This window comes from Oryctolagus cuniculus, chromosome 10 (assembly GCF_051225735.1).
Source record: "Oryctolagus cuniculus isolate XC-2025 breed Fujian yellow rabbit chromosome 10, ASM5122573v1, whole genome shotgun sequence".
NCBI classification, from domain to species: Eukaryota; Metazoa; Chordata; class Mammalia; order Lagomorpha; family Leporidae; genus Oryctolagus; species Oryctolagus cuniculus.
Window position 1 is genome coordinate 81,980,677 of NC_142876.1, and position 20,830 is coordinate 82,001,506.

General features: G+C 44.1%; 1 protein-coding gene across 42 annotated transcripts in view; it reads left to right on the forward strand.

The window, feature by feature from the left end:
- The window catches only part of TAFA4 (TAFA chemokine like family member 4), a 259,031-nt gene extending 238,539 nt beyond the window's left edge, over positions 1 to 20,492 (forward strand). For 39 of the 42 annotated variants that reach the window (XM_089305943.1, XM_089305944.1, XM_089305942.1 and 36 more), the window contains 2 exons: positions 11,210 to 11,293; positions 19,115 to 20,492. In XM_089305943.1, coding sequence (XP_089162069.1) covers positions 11,210 to 11,293; positions 19,115 to 19,278 — 248 coding nt within the window. In that variant the 3' untranslated portion in view covers positions 19,279 to 20,492. Of the gene's footprint in view, positions 1 to 11,209; positions 11,335 to 19,114 lie in introns of all 42 variants that reach the window. The other 3 variants (XM_089305972.1, XM_070050619.2, XM_070050620.2) reach the window with 1 other exon arrangement.
- Positions 20,493 to 20,830: the final 338 nt, after the last annotated feature.

A 20,830-nucleotide genomic window follows, 5' to 3' on the forward strand; every position in this document is an offset into this window, starting at 1 on the left:
TTATAGTCCTCCTCCGCCAATCCTAACTCGGCTGCCCACACGCCGAGTACGCTGCTCTCCTCCAATCAGGAGCAAGTCCTACAGTTTATTGGCTGAACTGGAGGCAGCTGTGTAGAAGCTAGTTCCTCCTCTCCCAGCGCCATATTGTGGGAGAGCAGATGCATAGAATAAGTCTTAATTCCAGTAACAGTCTAGTCCGAGTTGCTCCCCACAGATCCCCCTTTCTTTTTATTTTTTGGCGTTGATACGCGCCTGTCTTCGGTGTCCCATGGCACACACTCTGCTCTACTTGCTAGAGTTGCCACAGGTTCTTACAACTCCTATCAATCAGGCAAACCGAATCCGGGTCCTCTCTTCGCCATGTTGTGAGGAGGTTTTTAGGCGCTGATGCGTGCCTGTGTTCAGTGCCCTGCAGCACATGCTCTGCTCTGCCTGCAGGGGCTTACAAGCCCTAACAATCAGGCAAACCGAATCCAAGCCTTCTCATTGCCGTATTGTGGGGGAGACTTATTAGTGTTGGTTCGTGCCTATCTTCAGTGACCTGCAGCTCATACTCCGGTCGAGCTGCCTGCTGGTGCTTACCGCCTTACTAATCAGGCAGACCGAATCCAAGCCTTCTCATTGCCATATTGTGGGGAGACTATTGATGTTAATAACGTGCCTGTCTTCGGTGACCTGCGGTGCATAAGCTGCTAGCCGCCCGCAGGTGCTCATCGCCTCACTAATCAGGCAGACCGAATCCAAGCTCTCTCATTGCTGTGTTGTGGGGAGGCCTTTCTATTTCTCTATTTCTCTATCTCCGGGCATTCCTATTTCTCTCATTTTACTTCTAAACTTCTGTTTCTCTTATCCCCGCGGCTTCCCGGTGCCCGCCCCGAGGCCGCTTCTCGGCGGCTTTCCGGCTCTGAGCCGCTTCAGCCCGCGCCTCTCTCATCTGCGCGGCTTCGCGGCTCTGCGCGGCTCGGCTTTGCGCGCACACTCCGCGGTCTCTCACTAGCCCCGCGTTCCCTATCTACTTGAGCCCTGCACGCTCTGTCTGCGCGCGGCAGCCTCCACGAGTCACACAGCATAGCTTGCGTCTCCGCCACTAGTATTCAATCCAAGTTCCCCGGGCTAACCTGGCGAATTCAACCCAGCTCACGTCTCCGCCCCACGATTTGGCTTCCCGTCCTTTGCTCCCCGGGCTAATCAGACGGATCCCAATCTGGCTTACGTTTCCGCTTCTGGTTTCAACTTTTCGCCCCCTAATCCCGGGCTAACTTGAGAATCCCAAAGTGGCTTTCGTCTCCGCCTCGGCCTGCCCCCCGCGGCTTCAATTTCCCTAACATTTTTCTCTACCCGGTATGTTTCCCCAAGCTTTCCTCCAACAATACTCCTCCCTCATTTCTCCTGGCCTCTCCCCACAGTCCGCATCCGAGTCTGTTTGTTCTAGCTTTCACTTTCGCTTTGACCTTAGAGATTTCTCCCAGCTTCCCCCCGTAGTCCGTATCTGAGTCTATGCCTAGGCTTTCAATAGCTTCTTCCGGCACCTTTTTCGTCCGGCTTTTCCCTAGGCTGTTTACTAGTCTCTCTCTCCGATATTTTCCACTTCTTCCCGTTTCTTCCCTCCTAAGTTTCCTATCCGTCCTAGGTTTCCTATCCGAGTCACGGCACCATTACGTCGCTCCCCGTCTTCATGGAGGAACGACACAAGACCCTGCGCTGTTCTTTCGTCTGCTCGGCCCTCCCCGGGTTTGCTGCTGGTTCTTCCCGGGTTGGCTACTGTCCCTTCCACCTCCGTGGAAGGGCGGTTCCCCCTGGCCACATTCCCCACTTCCGTGGGGGAGCGGCACACCGCCGGCCGGCTCTCTCGGGGGCTGCACAGGTGTTCCCCGTCTCTCTCCTCCTTTATAGTCCTCCTCCGCCAATCCTAACTTGGCTGCCCACACGCCGAGTACGCTGCTCTCCTCCAATCAGGAGCAAGTCCTACAGTTTATTGGCTGAACTGGAGGCAGCTGTGTAGAAACTGTTTTCTCCTCTCCCAGCGCCATATTGTGGGAGAGCAGATGCATAGAATAAGTCTTAATTCCAGTAACAGTCTAGTCCGGGTTGCTCCCCACAGGAGGGGCTCCAGTGATCACTTTGCAGAGAGAAACGAAACAGTTGCTAGGGCCCCAGCTAACCCTCAGAAGGCAGGTCAGAGACCACAGTGTTTCGTTTCAGTATGATAAGCAGAGAGCTGCCTGTGTCACTGCTCCCCCAGCACCCAAGGGGGTTCAGGCTGGAGAGAAAGCTGCCTCCTGCTTGGGGAAAGGGGAGGGAATTGAATCCCAGGGCCAAGGCCTGGGACCCTGACTCTTGGTCTGTATTTGCAGATTGAGTATTTGGAGGCTTCATAGTCAAGCAGCCTCCACCCACCACAGGCAGATAGTGACACAACATTCTAGTGTTGGGCTGGAGGGCAAGGTCAGGACTGGCCTTGGAGCTCAGAGTTGGGGCCAATGGCCTGAGCTCTAAGCACCTGATAAAGCCCAAAGGCCTCTATCCTCCAGCCAGTGGTTGTGGACAGTTTCTGGATATGCCTGGCATGGGGCAGAGGCCTGTACTGCTGAGTGTCACCACAGGCCTTGGTGGCCCAGAAGCACTCTAGTCTGGGGCCAGCCTAGGTAACCAGGGATCTGCCCTTTTGGGTAGACAGCAGGGAGCCACAGGACTGGTCTTGAGACTCGGTGCTGGGCTGGTGAAGTCCACCACTGGGTAGAGTCTGATGGTCTCTATCCCTGTGCTAGTGCCTATAAATAGCCTCTGGACTTTGCCCATGTCCCGCGCAGGTGGATTGTTTTGGCTGGCTTCATTGCCAGCATCACGGGGGCCCAGTGTGCAGCCTCAAGGGTTACACAGTCTTAATTATTGGAGGAGATGCCCATCACCCCTCTTACAACCTTGCGTAGATAGCAAGGAACCACAGGACAACTCTGGGACTCAGTGCCCGGCTGAGGGATCCCAGGTCACCTGCTTTTAGACTTCTCAGCAGAAATGTTACTGGCTGAGTGGGATGAGACTGCCACAGCACTGAAGGAAAACTGAACATTCTCAGACAAAAGAAAATGTGAGAGAGGTTAGCATTTCCTTTAGAACAGGTCTGGTGATGATAAAGGGAGTTCAAACTGAAAGAAAAAGATACCCGTGAGTTTTCTACCTTCGGATATGTTTCTCTTTCTCACTGGTAAAAGTAACATTAAAGACAGATGTAGAATGCTGTAATATTAGAAACATGGTATGTAAGACAATCATAACATCAGTATGGAGAGTAAAAACAAATTACAGTAAAATGTTAAGAAACAGGAGTATAGAACTAAAATGGAATAGGAAAAAAATCAAAATGTGGGGAGGAACAGAGTCCAGTGTAGAATTCTTTAGTACTCTTTATTATCTCACTTTATAATTAATGTTGTTAGAACCAAGACATTTTCTGTAAAACTCATGCTAACCAGGAAACAGAAATCTAGGATAGATGTATCAAGAATAATATGCAAGGAATCAGAACACACAACCACTAACATTGTAAGAGAGGGACAAAGCAAAAAAGGAACTACAATAAAACTGGAAAGCAAGGACTAACATTGCAGTAATAGGACCCTACCTATCAATAATTACCTTAAATGTGAATTGATTACCTTCTCCAATTAAGAGATATACTAGGTTGGGGTGCTGGATTCTGTCCTGGTTGCCCCTCTTCCAGGCCAGCTCTCTGCTGTGGCCCGGGAACGCAGTGGAGGATGGCCCAAGTGCTTGGGCCCTGCACCCCATGGGAGACCAGGAGAAGCACCTGGCTCCTGCCTTCAGATCAGCGTGGTGCGGCGGCCACTGGGGGGTGAACCAACGGCAAAGGAAGACCTGTCTCTCTCTCTCACTGTCCGCTCTGCCTGTCAAAAAAAGAAAAATTAGACATTTTTGGTCTGCTGGGTCAGTATAAGACCAGACTATTATCCTGCTTATAAGAAACTCACTTTGCTTCCATTGAAAGGTGTACACTGGAAATGACATGATGTAATAAGCTATTTTATGTGAGTAGAATCCAAAAGGAAGAGCATTATGTAATGATTAGGGATTCACTGCAGAAGGAGGAAATAAGTTTTAAATATATATGCACCTAATATTTGAGTATTCAATTGCATAAAGCAAGTATTAATAGGTCTGATGGGAGAGATAGACTCCAATTCAGTAGCAGTGCAGGGCATTAACACCCAAACTCAGAACCAGACAGATCATTTAGATTTAAAAAAAAAAAGAGTTAAATTGCATCTTAAGTCACTTATACCTGACCTATCTACAGAATACCATCTATCAGCTAGAGATTGCACTTCTCTCAAAAGCACATGAAATATTCTCCAGAATAGATTATATATGATATCAATTGTTAACAATTGATAGCATAGTGACTATCTTTTCTGACCAGAATGCAATACAATTAGAAATCATTAACAAGGAAGACATTGCAAATTGCATAACCCCAATAAAATTCAAAAGTTACCCATGAACAAGGAAAAAAATGAGGAAATTAGATACTTTATTTCAATTAATGAAAATGGAAACATACTAAAACCTGTGGGATACAGCAAAAGTGTTAGAGGCATGTTTACAGCAGTCAATTCTTGCATCAAAAAAGCAAAAATAACTCAAAAAGCTTACCACTGCACTTCAAGGAACTGGAAAAACAAGAACAAATTAAATCCAACTCTAGTAGAAAGGAAGAAGTAATAAAACTCAGCACAAATAAATGACAGAGACTAAAAAGGCAAAAGAAAAAAAGAAGCAATGAAATGAGCTGGTACTTTGAACAGATAAAGAAAACTGACAAATCCTTAGCTAGACTAAGAAAAATCTAAGATTCAAGTATATCAAATCAAGGATGAAAATAGAAATAAATGTGAAGTTCTATGGTGACCACTTTGACACTGTAGATGAAATATACAAATTCCCAGGCCCATGAACCTTGCCAAGTTTAAATCCAGAAGAACCAAAACTCTTAATTGTTATCAATAATGAGTAGCAAGAATGGATCAGTAATAAAGTCTCCCATCAAAGGAAGGCCCAGGACCAGATAGCTTCACTTTTAAATTCTAGCAAACATTTAAATACAAATTGACATCAGTCCTTCTTCAATTATTTCAAAAAATGGAAGAGGGAATGTTTTCAAATTCATTCTATGAGGTCAGTATTTGCTTGATACCAAAACCAGATGAAAACACCACAACAAAAACAAAGCCATAGGCCAATATACTTGATGAACATAACAAACATAGAAGAAGCAGTCCTTAACAAAATACCAGCAAGTCGGGGGTGGGTGTTTGGCCTAGTAATAGGATGTCTACATCCCATATCGGAGTACCTGGCATCACGTTTGGGTTCTGCTTCCAAGTCTTGCTCCCTGCTGGGGCTCACTTTGGGAGGCCGAGGGTGACTGCTCAATCAGTAAGGTCCCTGTCCCGCGCATGGGCAACGTAGATTGAGGCTCTGGCCTAGTCTTATCACTACAGGCATTTGGATAGTGGACCAGTGTGTGGGAAGCTCTGCCCATCTCTCTCTTCTCCTCATATTCTGGAGAAAAATTAAATAATAAAAAGATTATTCACCATGATCAAGGTGGAGTCTGCTCTGGGGTGCAAGGATGATTCAACTTACACAGAGCAGCAAACCTGTTACATCACAGAGTAAAAGGTAACAATCGTATGATTGTCTGGACAGATGCAGAAAAGGAACTTGCTACAATTAAACAACAAAGAGGTAAAAACTCTGAAGACATTAGGTACAGAAAGGACCTACCACAATAAAGGCTGCATTTAACAAACCGGTAACTAATATACGGAATTGAGATAAGCTTAGACATTCTCAGTAAGCTTTGGAATGAGCAAGTGTTCTTGCACTACCACTCCTGATCATAGCACTAGAAGTCCTAGCCAGATCATTCAGGCCAAAGGAGGGAATCAAGGGCATCCACATTGGAAAATTGTCACTCTGCGCAGATGACATGTTGTTAGAGGTATATAGGAAACCCCAATGACTCCACCAAGAAAGTATGAGAGCTAAAATAGGCTCAGTAAAGTTGTAGGGATACAAAGTCAGTATGTGAAAATCTGTAGCATTCTTTACCAACAGCAGATCAAGAAAAAGAAAGCAAGCGAGCTCTCCCATTTTCAAGCTTCCACAACAAACAGGCATACAAAAAACAAAAAGGAATAATTCAACCAGAGAGGGGAAAGATCTTTATGATGTAAACAAAAAATCACTGATGAAAAATATTGAAGGTGATATAAAGAAATAGAAGGACATCCTGTGTTAAGGAATTGGGAGAATCAGTATTGGTAAAATGTGCATACCACTAGAAGTGATTTCTGAGTGTAATGTAATCTCTGAAATATCATTGGCATTTCTCACAGAACTAGAAAAAGACACCACAGTTTTTTGGCGCCATAAAAGACTCCGAATAGTCGAAGCAGTTTTGAGCAAAATGAACAAAGCATTATGCTCCCTGACTTTTAAATACATTATAAAGCTATAGTACTTAAAATGGCCTGTATTAGAAGACACATAGAGACCCTAGAAGTAAACTCACAACTGATCTGTGACAAAGATGCCCAGAACATGAATTGTAAGTCAGGCTTTCCCATAAATGGTGCAGGGAAGATTGGATATCACACGCAAAACAATGTAACCAGCAACCTTTCACTCATTATGTACAAAACTCAGCACATAAACAAGACTCGTGTCTGCAAATACTAACTGATGGAATCAAAAACGGAGAGAACGATCCAACATGGGGAGTGGGATACACAGCAGACTCATAGAATGGCAGATGTCCCAAACAGCACTCTGGCCTCAGAATCAGCCCTTAAGGCATTCGGATCTGGCTGGAAAGCCAATTCACTCTGGCAAAAACAAACAAAAAGGAAGACCTAAATGAAGGATCTCTGCGAGTGAGATCCCAGTGGAAAGAACGGGCCATCAAAGAAGGAGGTACCTTTCTCTGAAGAGAGGAGGAAACTTCCACTTTGACTATGGCCTTGTCTAAATAAGATCAGAGTTGGTGAACTCAAGAGGCTTCCATCGCCTTGGCAACTCGTGACTTGAGCCTAGGGTGATTACTGACACCATAAACAAGAGTGTCAAATTGTTAAGTCAACAACAGGAGTCACTGTGCACTTACTCCTCATGTGGGATCTCTGTCCTTACTGTGTTGTCCAGTGTGAAGTAGTGCTATAATTAGTACTGAAGCAGTATTTTACACTCTGTGTTCTGTGTGGGTACAAACTGATGAAATCCTTACTTTATATACAGAAGATTGATGTAGTATATATTAAGATAATTGAAAATGAATCTTGATGTGAATGGAATGGGAGAGGGAGCGGGAGATGGGAGGTGGGGGAAAGCCATTGTAATCCATAAACTACTTTGGAAATTTATATTCACTAAATAAAAGTTAAAAAAAAAAACTCAACTAACAATGGATTGCAGATTTAAATGTAAGACGCTAAACTTTGAAACTAATAGAAGAAAACAGAGGATTTCCCTCAGGATATTGGAATGAGAAATAATTTTTCTATCAGACTTCAACAGCACAGGGAATGGACAAATGTCATTTCATCACAGTGCAAAGCTTCCGCAGAGCAGAGGAAGCAGTGCGCTGAGAGGAGAGATGACCACCAGACTGGGAGAAGAGGCCTGCAGGCCACACCTCTGAGCAGGAGTTAATATGCGCAAGTTGGAAGGAACTCAAACAACTCAAGAGGCAGAAAGCACACAATCCAGTTGAAAAATGGGTTGTAGATCTAAACAGACATTTCTCAAAGGCTGTTGAACAAATGGTACACGAGAGAACACTGAACATGACTGATCACCAGCGAAACATAAATCCAAAGTACGGTGCGATATCACCTCATTCCAGTTAGATTGGCTGGTATCAAGGAGTATTTGTGAGTCCGTGGAGAAAAGAGAATCCTTGCACCCCACTGTTGGGAATGTCAATTATGGAAAACAGTACAGATAGTGCCAAAATAATTAATAACAGAACCATCAAAAATGATCCGACATTCTCCTACTGGGTTTATATTCAAGGGAAATGAAATCAGTCTCCTAAGAGCCATCTGCACTTCCATGTTTACTGAAGTACTGCTCACAGCAGTGACGACATGCAAACGACCTCCGTGTCCTTCCACTGATGAATGGATGAAGACAATGTCATGCGTGGGTGCAGTGGAATGTTCCTCAGGAATATAAGGACACAGCCTTGCCATTCACAACAACACGGACGGGACAGGAGGTCATGATGTCAGATACAGCAAGACAAGTGCAGAGAGCCCAGTATCTCATACCTGGGAGTCTCAAAAACCAAGGTGTTACTGTGCACGTTGACAGTGTTCTGCTGGCTCCCAGCAGAGGGAAGGATCAAGCAATGTTCATTATTGGATGTTAAGGTAAAGCCTAGTGGAAGTAATTAGTTCTGGGGTTCTACGTCACAGCACAGTCACTAGACTGTTAACGTACGGGATGTTTCTCTAAAATCAAAAAATGAGCAGATTGGGGATTTTGGTTGTTACCACCATACAGAATTATTAAATGTTGGCCAGAGAAATTCACCCAATTGAACATAGTACAGTTTCTCTCCATATTGGTACCTCTTAAACAGGTACCATTTGTAAATTTTATTTGAAAGGGAGAGAAGCAGAGACACAGATCTTTGGACAGTGATTAACTTCCCATGTACATGCAACAGCCGAGTCTGGGCCAGGCCTACACTGGCAACTCAGTCTGGGTCTCCCACATTAGGAGCCTGGACCCAAGCACCTGCTTCCTCCCAGGGGACCCTTCAGGAGGAATGTGGATCGAGGATCTGAACCTCTATGCCCACTCCTAAGTTGACTTTATTTTTGATTTGGTAAAATTTCGACATGAAACAATTGTACTTAAAAAGCTTCTGCCTATCCAAGTAAAAAAAAATGACAGACGGCTTATACACTGGAGATGATGGTGACAAAGCCCTGCATCTAATAGTGTGATGATTTCTAGAGTAGATAAGGGACTTAAAAAAGACAATAATTAGACCACCTGAAAAGAGTTTCCCATGTAAGGCAGACTGATCTCTAACAGGTGTATGAAAAGATGCTCACTTCAAGAATTCAACTCCAACCCCCCTTAAGACACTGTTTCACATGTTTACGGATGGCTGTTAACCACAAAGAACAACAACTGGTGATGGCAGAGAGAAAAGGGAACCCTTCTAGGAGGATCCTTTGGGAGGTTTGTGGAAAAATGTCATTGAAGTTATGAGTTTTGTGTTGTTACAAAGTTTTTTAACAATATGTGGAAAGTGTGCTTTATGAAGAAACGTTGCTTGAAATCCAGAGGATTTTTTTTTTTTGCAACAACAAACTCATATTTTTAATTCAGGTTTTCATGAAGGTTTTGAAGCACTCTTGTATTACTGATGGGGATATAGATTGGTACAGTCATCATGGAAAGCATTATAGTGGTTCCTCAAAAGATTAAAAATAGGACCACCCTACAATCCAGCAATCTCCCTTCTGAACATACAAAGGGTAAGAAATCAATATTTTGAAGGCGTAGCTGTGCCTTCCCATGTTTTCTGCAGCATGGGCACATTAGCCAAGATATGCAAACAACGTAAGTAACTGTTAATGGATTAATGGATAGAGGAAAAATGATCTAGTCATAAAAAAGGAAATATGAATAGTAGAATGTCTACCAAATTCATCCAAAGGAAACAAGCCAGAAATAGATAGATACTGTATCATCTTCTCATTTATATACAGAATATATAAATAAGTAGAATGTACAGTAGAAAGTAGAATTGAGGTTTCCAGGGGCTGGGGGAGATTTCGGTCAAAGGATGTGCACTTTCTTAATAACGTCCCAGCATCTAATTAACCGTATGGGTAATATGGATATATTAATTGATTTATGCTACAACTTGATTGTCTATCTCTGGCAAATATTTCTGATTTTAAAAAAAGGATACCTAGGTGCCATGTCACTGTAGCTCAGAATAGAATTACATTTGTAATTATCCAAAGGAAAAAAAATCCCATCAATATATTTTTCTATATAAGTAGTGCTCTTTAAAAAAGATATCACAGCCAGTCCCACCACTGGTCCCACCCCATTCTGCTCTCTGAATCTGTGGCAATCCCCGACTCAGATGACAGATTGCTCTACTTTATTTTTGCTGGAGTCCGGTCCTAGACAACTGGGGTGCTCTTGTCTGCTTCTTCAGCTTCATTAAGGCAGACTGCTGTGATGATGGGGAGGTCGGTAATCTAGAGTATTCACCTGTGGGAATGGTAGGTCCTTCTACTTCTAGCCATTACTTTTGATTGGTAACTCACCATTCACTGTAATGGTAGGCAGGGACACACACCAGCTGTGATCGGAACTTTTACCGCCTTTAGTCTTCAGTATTAACACCACAGCATCACACAGAACTCTGCAGTGTCAACATCTACTGTTATAACCTGCAACCAAAGACGATGGATGACCTTACAATAGTAGCTCATGTTTTCTGAGAGCATCGTGACTGGCCCAGTTAGCAAAGCCTGCCATGTGGCTTTTCTTGTTCTTGACATGCTGAGAGGAAGGGCAATTTTTAAATAATATTGGTTCACCCTACCCCCGCCAAATGGAAACAGCCAAGGCTGGCTTAGGCTGATGTGAACCAACAAGAATCCAATCTGGGACTCTCGCAGGAGGGGCAGGATCCCAAGCACTTAGGCTCCCTTCTCGGGGACACCCCCAGGAAGCGGAGTAGCAGGCTCTCAAACTAGCATTGCAATATGTTTGGCTGCTGATGCAAGAGATGGTCCCCTATGCCACAGCTCCAAGGATCTATTTTTCTGTCATTTTCAGATGAAGAACTTGAACCTAAGATAAGTCAGTTAACTAGTCTGAGGTCATTCAAACATTGAGACAGTAACAGACTTACAGGCAGGCTGGCCTGAGCTCTCCCTAGCTGTATTACAGCTGGGTAACAAGTTCAGAAGAGAAATATTTCACATGGTTAAGTGTATGTATGAATGGATTCTTTAAATTTGCTCACGGTGAATAACGCTTATCAGCAGTCTTTGAAGTCAGTTTACTAATATCTGCTGGCCTTTATCTTGCACATATGGAGAGGAACACACAATATCACAAACATGACTTGGCCTTTGTTTTCCAGCTTCCATCGTGGCTCAGAAATGGTGGTGTCACATGAATCCTTGTTTGGAAGGAGAGGACTGCAAAGTACTGCCAGATTACTCAGGTTGGTCCTGTAGCAGTGGCAATAAAGTCAAAACTACAAAGGCAAGTATAGACAAAACACAACTGTCATCTTCAACTCTAGTGCCTTGTGAAACTGAGTTGGGGGGGGGGGCGCCTTGACATTTTCCTGCCATCCACGAGCACCCTTCTCTGAGGTTGATCAGTCGGCCTGGACAGTGCCATCCAGGGCTTTATCCCATCTCCCAGCATCACCCTGGGCTTCAGGGTTGAGAGAGTAGTGATGTTGTGGGAGACCATACTGTCCTTATTTCAAGTAAAGGTTTCAGAATTGACGGGCTGGTCTATGAGAGCACCATGGCAGATTCCACACGCAGAGGAGTTGCTCGAGCAGAATTAGCTCCTGCCTTAGGGAAGAGTGAGTAGTTCATGATTCTTAAGTCTAAAAAGGCAACCGTTGCCTCCTGACGTGGTCCTTGTGGAGTGCCAGTGTCCATTCAGTTTTTCAGCTATAAACCTAACGTCTTCCTTTGCTCCCCATTCCTTTGATTCCTCTGACTTGTGGATTTTCTTTACCAAATATATAAAGAAAAACAATTTCATGATTTCCTATATTGTAAGCACATAATGATCATTTTTGTTCCTCCCTCCCTCTCTCCTTCCCTTTTAATTTTCATGATAGCATACTTTAAATTGACTTTATAAGCACAGGTAGAAAGATCACTATTCCATAGCAGTTTAGACAAGGGTTATAAATAATAATAGAATGTGAAGATGTCAGCTTCACTCATTTACATTACAGTTTTTGGGTACTCTGTATATGAGCTTCCACTCCTCAGAAAACCATGGTGTTTGTTTTTATGTGTGTGTCTGGCTTATTTTTCTAAGCATAATGATCTCCAGTTCCACCCATTTTATTGCAAAAGACAATTTTTATGGTTGAGTAGTATTTTTTTTCAATCCAGTCATCCACCCATTCAGTTGATGGGCATCTGGGTTGATTCCATCTTTTAGCTATTGTGGATTGAGCAGCTGTAAACCTGGGTGTACAGATAACTCCTTTACCTGCTGATTTCATTTCCTTTGAGTAAATTCCCAAGAGTGGGATGGCTGGATCATAGGGGATATTTCCATCTGTGTAGCCCCAGCCAATCCTGTAACTCATCCAGATTCCTAAGGCTCCCTTCTGGCCTAGATTCCTCCCATGTAGTTAATGCAAGAATGTTTATTCCATGCTAATTCACCCTAAAATCTTCCAGTGGTATCTCCTGGCTCTTTGGCCTAGTGGCCCTTGGCTGTGTGACTGTTCACAGAGCCCCTGGCAAATTAAGCTCTCTGCATTCTTTCTGCTCTAGACATTGGGGCCTTCTGTTAGTACCTGTTATCATGGTGCCTTCAAGGTGGCTGTTCCCTCTTCCTGGAAGGTGCTTTCCTTCCTTCCTTTTCTCATCGATCATTATTTCTTCAGGGAATTTCACCAATTGGATTTGTGTCCCCTGTACCTCTAAGCATTGCTTATGGTCATATTTTACAGGGATGGCTATACTTACTTGCTCGATACCTAGACCATTCTCACGGTGGAGCTGTGAAGTCCAGTCCTGCCTCTGTTTTCCCTGGTAGTCCCATAGTCAGCTGAGTGCCCCAGTAACTGTTTCTGGGAAGAAAAGTAATGCCCTCAAGGCCATTCGGATATATTTGGAGTCAGAATACTGGAATGGCATGACTCTGCATCGAGCTGTTTTCTGAGCCTTGGTCTTTTATGAAATGTAATATAGAATGACTGGCTTCTCAATTTTAAATTTTTCCATCTTATGAACATTTTGAATTCATTTACTAGACCCTTAACAAATACAGGTCAGTTTTCCTCCTAAGCAGGTACATGAGCAATAGAAACATTTAAGTATGTTACTAATGATGAGACCTTTAGTAGCTATTAGATCCAAAATTCCAATAAAATAGCAACCTAGTTGACTAGTTCTTTGTTGTCTTTCAGAATCTGGACCATTTTCAAAATTAATTGTGATTATCAACTAACTTGTCATCATTAGTGGTATTGGGATGACTGGCACAGTGACATGACTTACAATGAGCCCTATATATTTGCAGCTATGCAGTCAACCACTACTGAACACAAATACCTTTTTTTGGTCATTATTTGCTGAGCAATAGATACAATGACTATTTAGCTAGCATTTGCTTTGGATTATGCATTATGGGTACCCAGGAGGATGTCTGTAAGGTTATGTGCAAATATTGTATAAAGGATGAATACTGAGGGGCTGACTGTATGCTTTTAGTGCAGGGCAGGAGTCATTTGATGTGGAGTGAGGGGGTCACAGCACTCCCATCATCTCTATCATTCTCCTTCCAGTCATTCCCAGTAGACTTCCACTCTTCCTCCCCAGACTCGCTGCAGCCATTTTCCCTGAAGTTCCTCCTAACTGAAAATCTTGGCGTTGCAGATGAGTTATGGCCAGTGACAATTTTCATCCATTGCCTTTCTTGTAGACGCAGGGATTACATTTTAGAAGATTATATCTGGTTTGTATGTAAAGCATCACCTCAGACCAGGAGCAGAGGCCAACTGTGTTTGGGAGAAGCCCGTGCCTCCGTCATCTTCCTCATGGACTCATTCTCCCCCTCCTCTCTCACAGTTACAGGAAGCAAACTGTGAGGGGCCTTTTGGCTCCTTGTGCTGGCAAGCCCAGTTTGGTCTAGCCCCATCCTCAGCGGTACTGACATTTCACTTAGCACTTTGAGAGGCTGTAGAGACGTAACACAGTTCCCCAAGCTGTCATGATACTTGGACTGCTGTTTTTTTTTTTTTTTTTTCCAGCGATATGCCACTGGAGAATAATCTTGAAGTCGTAAAACTTTGTTTCCTTTATTAATTCGAGTCAGTGCAACTTGAACTGCATCAACCATTTTATGCCTTTTATGGATCTCATGCACATAGAGTACCTTCATTTGTGGAGCTGAGACTGGCTTCCTTGCAAGCCTGGGGCCCCTAGAAGCTCTTTTTCTGAAGATCACTACTGACCTTCCTGCACAGGTGAAACAGGGGTCCTATAAAGGCAGAGCAGTTGCTTCCCTAGAGGAGACATTAGCTGAATAACAAAATAGTTTCCATTTTTCCTTAAACAGCAACACCAACACACAGAAAGGCTAAAAATGTCAGGTTGTCTGCACTAAGCCAACCCCTGTCAATTTTCCTTTCCATTTAAATGCAAATATGGAAAGAATGAGCAGTCACCTCGAGATATGAATAGCCTCAGATGAGTATGTGACTGCGAGAAGGGGCTATTCCCTAGCCAGATGCCTTGGCCAGGTATAAAACACTGGCATTCAGTTTATTCTGCCCGTATAGTGTTCAGTGTCTCCAGAGAGGCTGGGACTACTACTTCATGTAGGAAAATACCACTCTGCCTGTCGTCCTGCCTCCATCTTCCTCTCCTTTTCCTGCTGAGTCTTGCTGCACCCCTTCCTGTTTGTAGATGTCATTGTTTCATCTTCAAACAAGTACACAATGTACTAAAGCCAAGCACTTGCCAGTAGAAGAAAATCACATCGAATTGCCAGAGAAGTTTTATACTTTGTAATGCTGGTATTTTAAGACCCTCAACTGAGGATAAAGAACTGTGTCTTCAGAACAGAGGCTCTCAACCAAAAGCATCTTTGTCTCTGAGTGGACATTCAGAAATTTTGGAGGATAGCTCTGGTTCTCACGTCTGGGGGGCGTGCTGCTACCAGGGTCTGGTGGGTAGAGGCTCGAGTTGTTGGTAAACATTCAGCAAAGCACAGGATGCTTCCCCACATTCCAGAGTTACCTGGTCCCAGACATCAATCAATAGTGGCAGAGCTGAAAATCTGATTGGGAGAATAGTATACAGTTTTCTCAGTAGCTCTTTGCATGCATCTTAAAGCATTTGTCAAAGTTTCTATGACGTGTCTCAGTATTCCCTGCCCCAGGGAAGTAACAGCTTTCCCTTCAGCACCACCCTCCCCAGCAACGTCTAAGATGAAGCAGGTGCTGTCCAATGTCTTCCTAAAGTGGCTCTCTTGGCGCTGGTATTGTGGCTCAGCAGGGGAGGCTGCTGCTTGGGTTCCCACCATCCCATGTCAGAGTGCTGGTTCAAACCCTCCCTCCTTCCTCTTCCAGCTTCCTGCTCATGCATCCTGGGAGGCAAAGTGAGGGTTTAAGTTCTCATGTAGCTGGCGCCCACGTGGGAGACGCGCTTGGAGTTCCTGGCTCCTGACTGTGGCCTGCCTGGCCCAGCCCTGACTATTTCAGGCATTTGGGGAGTGACTCAGGGGAAGACAGATCTGTCTCTCTCTCAAGTAGATGAAAATAAAGGACATGGTGCACTGGCACCTTTCCCTCTGTCTCTTGGGCTACCACCACAGGTTATTGTCTGTGCCATTATGATTTCATGATATGCCTAGAGAACAATCATCATTGGGCCTTGTCCAATACAGTTTTGAACCCCACTTTTACGATCTGCTGGTAGAGTGTTGAGTCTGGGGTGATTGCAGTTAAGTGGCAAGATGAGGGAACTGCTTATCTAATTGAGCTTTGCACCTGTTGTTGCCTTTACTTGGCTTCAACTTTGCTTTCTCTGCCACTTGGGTAACGTCCCTGCCCAAGTTCCTCCCTGCTGAGACACCCTCAGTGAGTCCCCATTGGTAACGGAGACAGTACACAGAGTGTATGTACCACAAAAAGGCCTTCACTGATCGTCAGTTTCTCAGCTGTGTCTTTCAAGGTCCAGCCAAGATGGATTGTCCCTGATGCCTATAGTAACGATCTTATCAAAATTCAAAGATAGCAATCAGCACACGATAATGTTAAAAGCAAGTAAGTCTGAGCATATCTTAGCATTTTATTCTCCAAAGTGAACTAGGCATGAGGAATGAGCTACTTCAAATAAGAAGCTTCTAGAAATTATACCCTAGATATAGAATGGTACTTGGCTTAGTTACTTTTCTGTGATGGAATCAGAGCTAACATCACAACAGCCACCGTTTCCTGAGTGCTGACCCTGTGATGGGCACTGGACCATGCAGTAAGGCTCTCGTCAAGTGTCTCACACACTCTTCACAGTACCACTCAGTTTGGCAGGTACTGCTGCCTCCATTTTACAGATGAACCAACTAGGGCACAGAGAGACAATGGACTCACTCTCTCGACAGGGCTCACTCCCTCATCCAGCCACTCACACCAGAGAGCCCCTGCTGTTCCTTCAGTCCTCTTTTCTCACATCATCATCACGCTTGTCCCAAAGCCCTCTTTGACCAGTGTGATCCCTTGAGGTTGATGGTCTGCCATGCATTCCTTATCTCACCTCTGTGCCTCAGTCAGAAAAAGGCCAAGGTCCTTGCGTCGGCAGCAGACCCACTTGCACCTCCCTCTCCCTAGAAAGTTCTCCCCCCCCATATGGTCAGGCCTCCCTCACTTCCTCCAGGTGTCTCCTCAGACACCTTTCCTGCAGTCCTGTATAGAAGAGGAGCCCTCCTTCTCCCCTGCCCCAGTGTTGCTTTTCTCTGTTCACCAGCTGTGAGCTAACAGTGGATTTTACATTTTGAAATGGTTGGAAAAAATCAGGAGGATAGTTTATAGCACATGAAACCATATGGCATTCAAACTTTATTGATAAGCACTTAAGTTTTATCGGAACACAGCAATTCTCATTAGTTTACCTATTGTATGTGGCTGCTTTTGTTAGTGATATGAAGACAGAGGGGAGTTGCTACTATTGTGACTAAAGGCTGCAAAGTTGAAATATTTACTGCATTTAGATATTTACAGAAAGGGTTTCCACCCTGTGCTCTAGAATCCAAATTCTGTATGAACAGAATTTTGTTTTTGTCTGCTGTGACACCCCCAGCACCAATTAAAGAGCAATTATATTGTGGAATATGTAATTAGGGTCCACATTACTGAAGCTGAGGTTTGAAGAAATACCCTATTGGGTTTAAAGGTCAGGCATCAAAAGTATGCTATCAGATATACTTTACTTTCAAAAAATTTTCATAGTACACATCTGTTGAAATATTTCTCTCCTGAGCTAATTTATAGACTATCCCAAAAGTAAATTTTCTTACGTGATCAAATCAAACTACAGAAATGGCTATTCTATTTTCTCAGATCACACGTGATGAACCTGAATGCTTAAAAATGAAAAATGCAGTAATTAGCTTCTTTTCCTTTTTTCTTTCCTTTTTTTTTTTTTTTTTTTGACAGGTAGAGTGGACAGTGAGAGAGAGAGAGACAGAGAAAGGTCTTCCTTTTGCCGTTGGTTCACCTCCCCAATGGCCGCTGTGGCTGGCGCATTGCGCTGATCCGAAGCCAGGAGCCAGGTGCTTCCTCCTGGTCTCCCCCGTGTGGGTACAGGGCCTAAGCACTTGGGCCATCCTCCACTGCACTCCCGGGCCACAGCAGAGGGCTGGCCTGGAAGAGGGGCAACCGGGACAGAATCCGGCGCCCCGACCGGGACTAGAACCTGGGGTGCCGGTGCCGCTAGGCAGAGGATTAGCCTGTTGAGCTGCAGCGCTGGCCGTAATTACCTTCTTAATGGATAGGCTTCCCTTAAATATAGCAGTTTCAAAAATAACCCATTTTTGGGCCAGCACCATGGCTCACTTGGTTAACCCTCCGCCTGTGGCGCTGGCATCCAAAATGTGCGTGAGGGGTGAACCAACGGAAGGAAGACCTTTCTCTCTGTCTATAACTCTACCTGTCAAATAAAAATAAATAACCCATTTTTTTTTTAACACATTTACTTATTTACCTGAGAGGCAGTTACAGAAAGAAGAAGAGAGAGAGAGGTCTTCCATCTGCTGGTTCACTCCCTAAATGGCTGCAACTGCCAGAGCTGGGCTGATCTGAAGCCAGGGGCTTCCTCCCAGTCTGGGTCATGGATGCAGAGCCCAAGCGCTTGGACCATCTTCTGCTGCTTTCTCAGGCCTCAGCAGAGAGCTGGATAAGAAGTGGAGCAGCTAGGACAGGAACTGGCGCCCATGTGGGAAGCCAGCACTGCAGATGGAGGCTTAGCCTATTGTGCCATGGTGCCTGTGCCAAATAGGGTTGGTGAGTGGTGTGTTTGATGAAGCTGCAGCCTGCAATGCTGGCATCCCAGATTTGTATCCTGGCTATTCTACTACTGATCCAGCTCCCTGCTAATGTGCCTGGCAAAGCAGCAGAGGATGGCCCAAGTGCTTGGGCCCCTGCACTCACATGAAAGATCCAGAAGAAGCTCCTGGCTTTGGCTTGGGCATGCCCTGACCATTGTGTCACTTGGAGAGTGACACAACAGATGGAAAACCCCTCTCTGTATGTAGCTTTGCCTTTCAAATATACAAGTTTTTCAAAAAAAATTTTAAAAATGACTGTCATTTGTGGAGTGCACCAGTGAATGGCAGATCTCTGCCTTTCAAAAAAAATTTTAGCAAAAAAAGGGAATGTTAATTGTATTAAAATGCAAAGACAGTATTTTGATGTAGACATGCATTGATTTTTATCAGCATTCATGTGAAAAATGTTTAGGGCCACTAAAGCGTGCACAGCCTGCTTGGGTTGTTGGACAATGAGTGCACCTAATTAGATGTATTTTGCAAGGTTATAGAAATCCCAAAGTGAGGGCACATCCTACTCGGTGATGGCAGCCTTTGTGCATGTCTTTGCAGCCTAAAAGCACAAGATGTAAAGAAGGATTTCGATGTGAGTAGTTGACTTGGAAGGTAAGGTACAAGCTGAGAAATTATATGCATGTGACACAGGTGGGGCGTTTGAGCAGTCACAGCAACTGGAAGATCTATCTCTGCTGGGTGCGCAGTGTCAGATGCTCACGTATTGCGTTTGTTTTAGGTCACACGGTAGCAAAGAGAAAGCTGTGCTGTACTGCCGGAGGCACAGCAGGATGCAGAGCTCTTTGGCCTGGATTACTGCCCTGGCCACTGGATGGCAGACTCTCTTGGGATTCAGCAGCTTCGCCTCTGTGTATGTGTGTTGTGAGAAATGGCGTTCACTGAACTGTCCCACCCTGCTCTGCTTCCTGATTTTATTACACTGAGGCATAACCACAGGCTGCCACACAGTTGAAATCCTGTCTGGATTGCAAAGGAACGTAATTGCAAGAAATCCTGAAGGAACAACTCAGACTTCAAAACAGATGACTGCCAAGAGAACGTGTGGTCCTCGGTCTCTTTTGGGCTCTCCAAAGGAATGCAGCCGTTTATCAAAGGGTCTTCCTTCGGTTCCTCTTAGGAGCTTGTCCTTTAGCTGTTGCATTCAAGTGGTGGGGAAGGAGTTTCAATAACAAAAACTTTTGGCACAACAGATTTGCAGGTGTACATTAATGAACTTCAATGAACTAGTGCACAACATCTCTGAATACTCTGAAGAGCAGGACTTGTTGGGGTTATTGCATTCACATTTGTGTTTTCGCTTCTGATAATTCAAAATTTGTACTTTAGGTTTTATTGTTAGGTAAGCAGAAATAAAATGAGAGCATTTTCACTTCAGTGCATCATTTTTCTCAGTGCTAAGGAAGCTTATCAATTACCATATTTTATACCTAAAGCTCTACATGACAGTCAAAACACAAAGAAAACTTTTAAGAGTTTTGTGGCTTATGTGTAGTCCTGTATAGGTAAATCATCTGAAAAATAGTCTGTTTAGATTAAGGTGATTTCTAAGACCTGGTTTATGCCAATAATACGAAAATACTTTGTTAAGCCTTAAGTCTTTAGATGTTGATTTTTTAGACTACAATTGATTTCTTCCTGACTTATTACTTCTCTTTATTCTTGTCATTTTATTTCCTTAAATGCAGGTAAAATTTGAGTTATTGTTTTCTCAATTGAAGGGTTTTGCCATGGACTTGTGTCCATATATTGTCAAACTGTCATACAAAAAGAAGTGAGACGGATGAAGAATGACTGGCCCAGATTTTAAATGCTATTAACAGACATACCACTATAATAAAATGGAATGACTTTAATATATTAAGAATGCCAAAATCCTACTTTCTGCACTGATGATTCCTCTTTTTACATTTATGTCTGGGGAGAAGAAACTCAACATATAATGTTGCATACCATGGTAAAAATAATTTAGTTTTACTCTTGCAGAAGAAATGGGCGAAGGTGATATACATTTGTGAACTTTTGTTTGAGTTTGGCTGACTTGATGCCTACCAGAGTTGTTGCTATCCTATTAGTAAGTAAAGAAATCTCTTCCTGTTGATGGCATGTAAGTTTCTGTGATTATTTTATGCCTTAAGACTTTGTGCTAACATCCTGGGCTTGCAAATTTTATATGTGAAGATAAAAACTTCTTTTTTTAAAAAAGATACGTAACTTTGGGGGTTGGTGCACACACACTTGGGGGCTCCTACTTCGTGTCTTCTCACCTATGTAGTATTAAGGTGACTATAGGCCAGCGCCACGACTCACTGGGCTAATCCTGCGCCTGCGGCGCCGGCACCCTGGGTTCTAGTCCTGGTCGGGGCACCGGATTCTGTCCCGGTTGCCCCTCTTCCAGGCCAGCTCTCTGCTGTGGCCTGGGAGTGCAGTGGAGGAT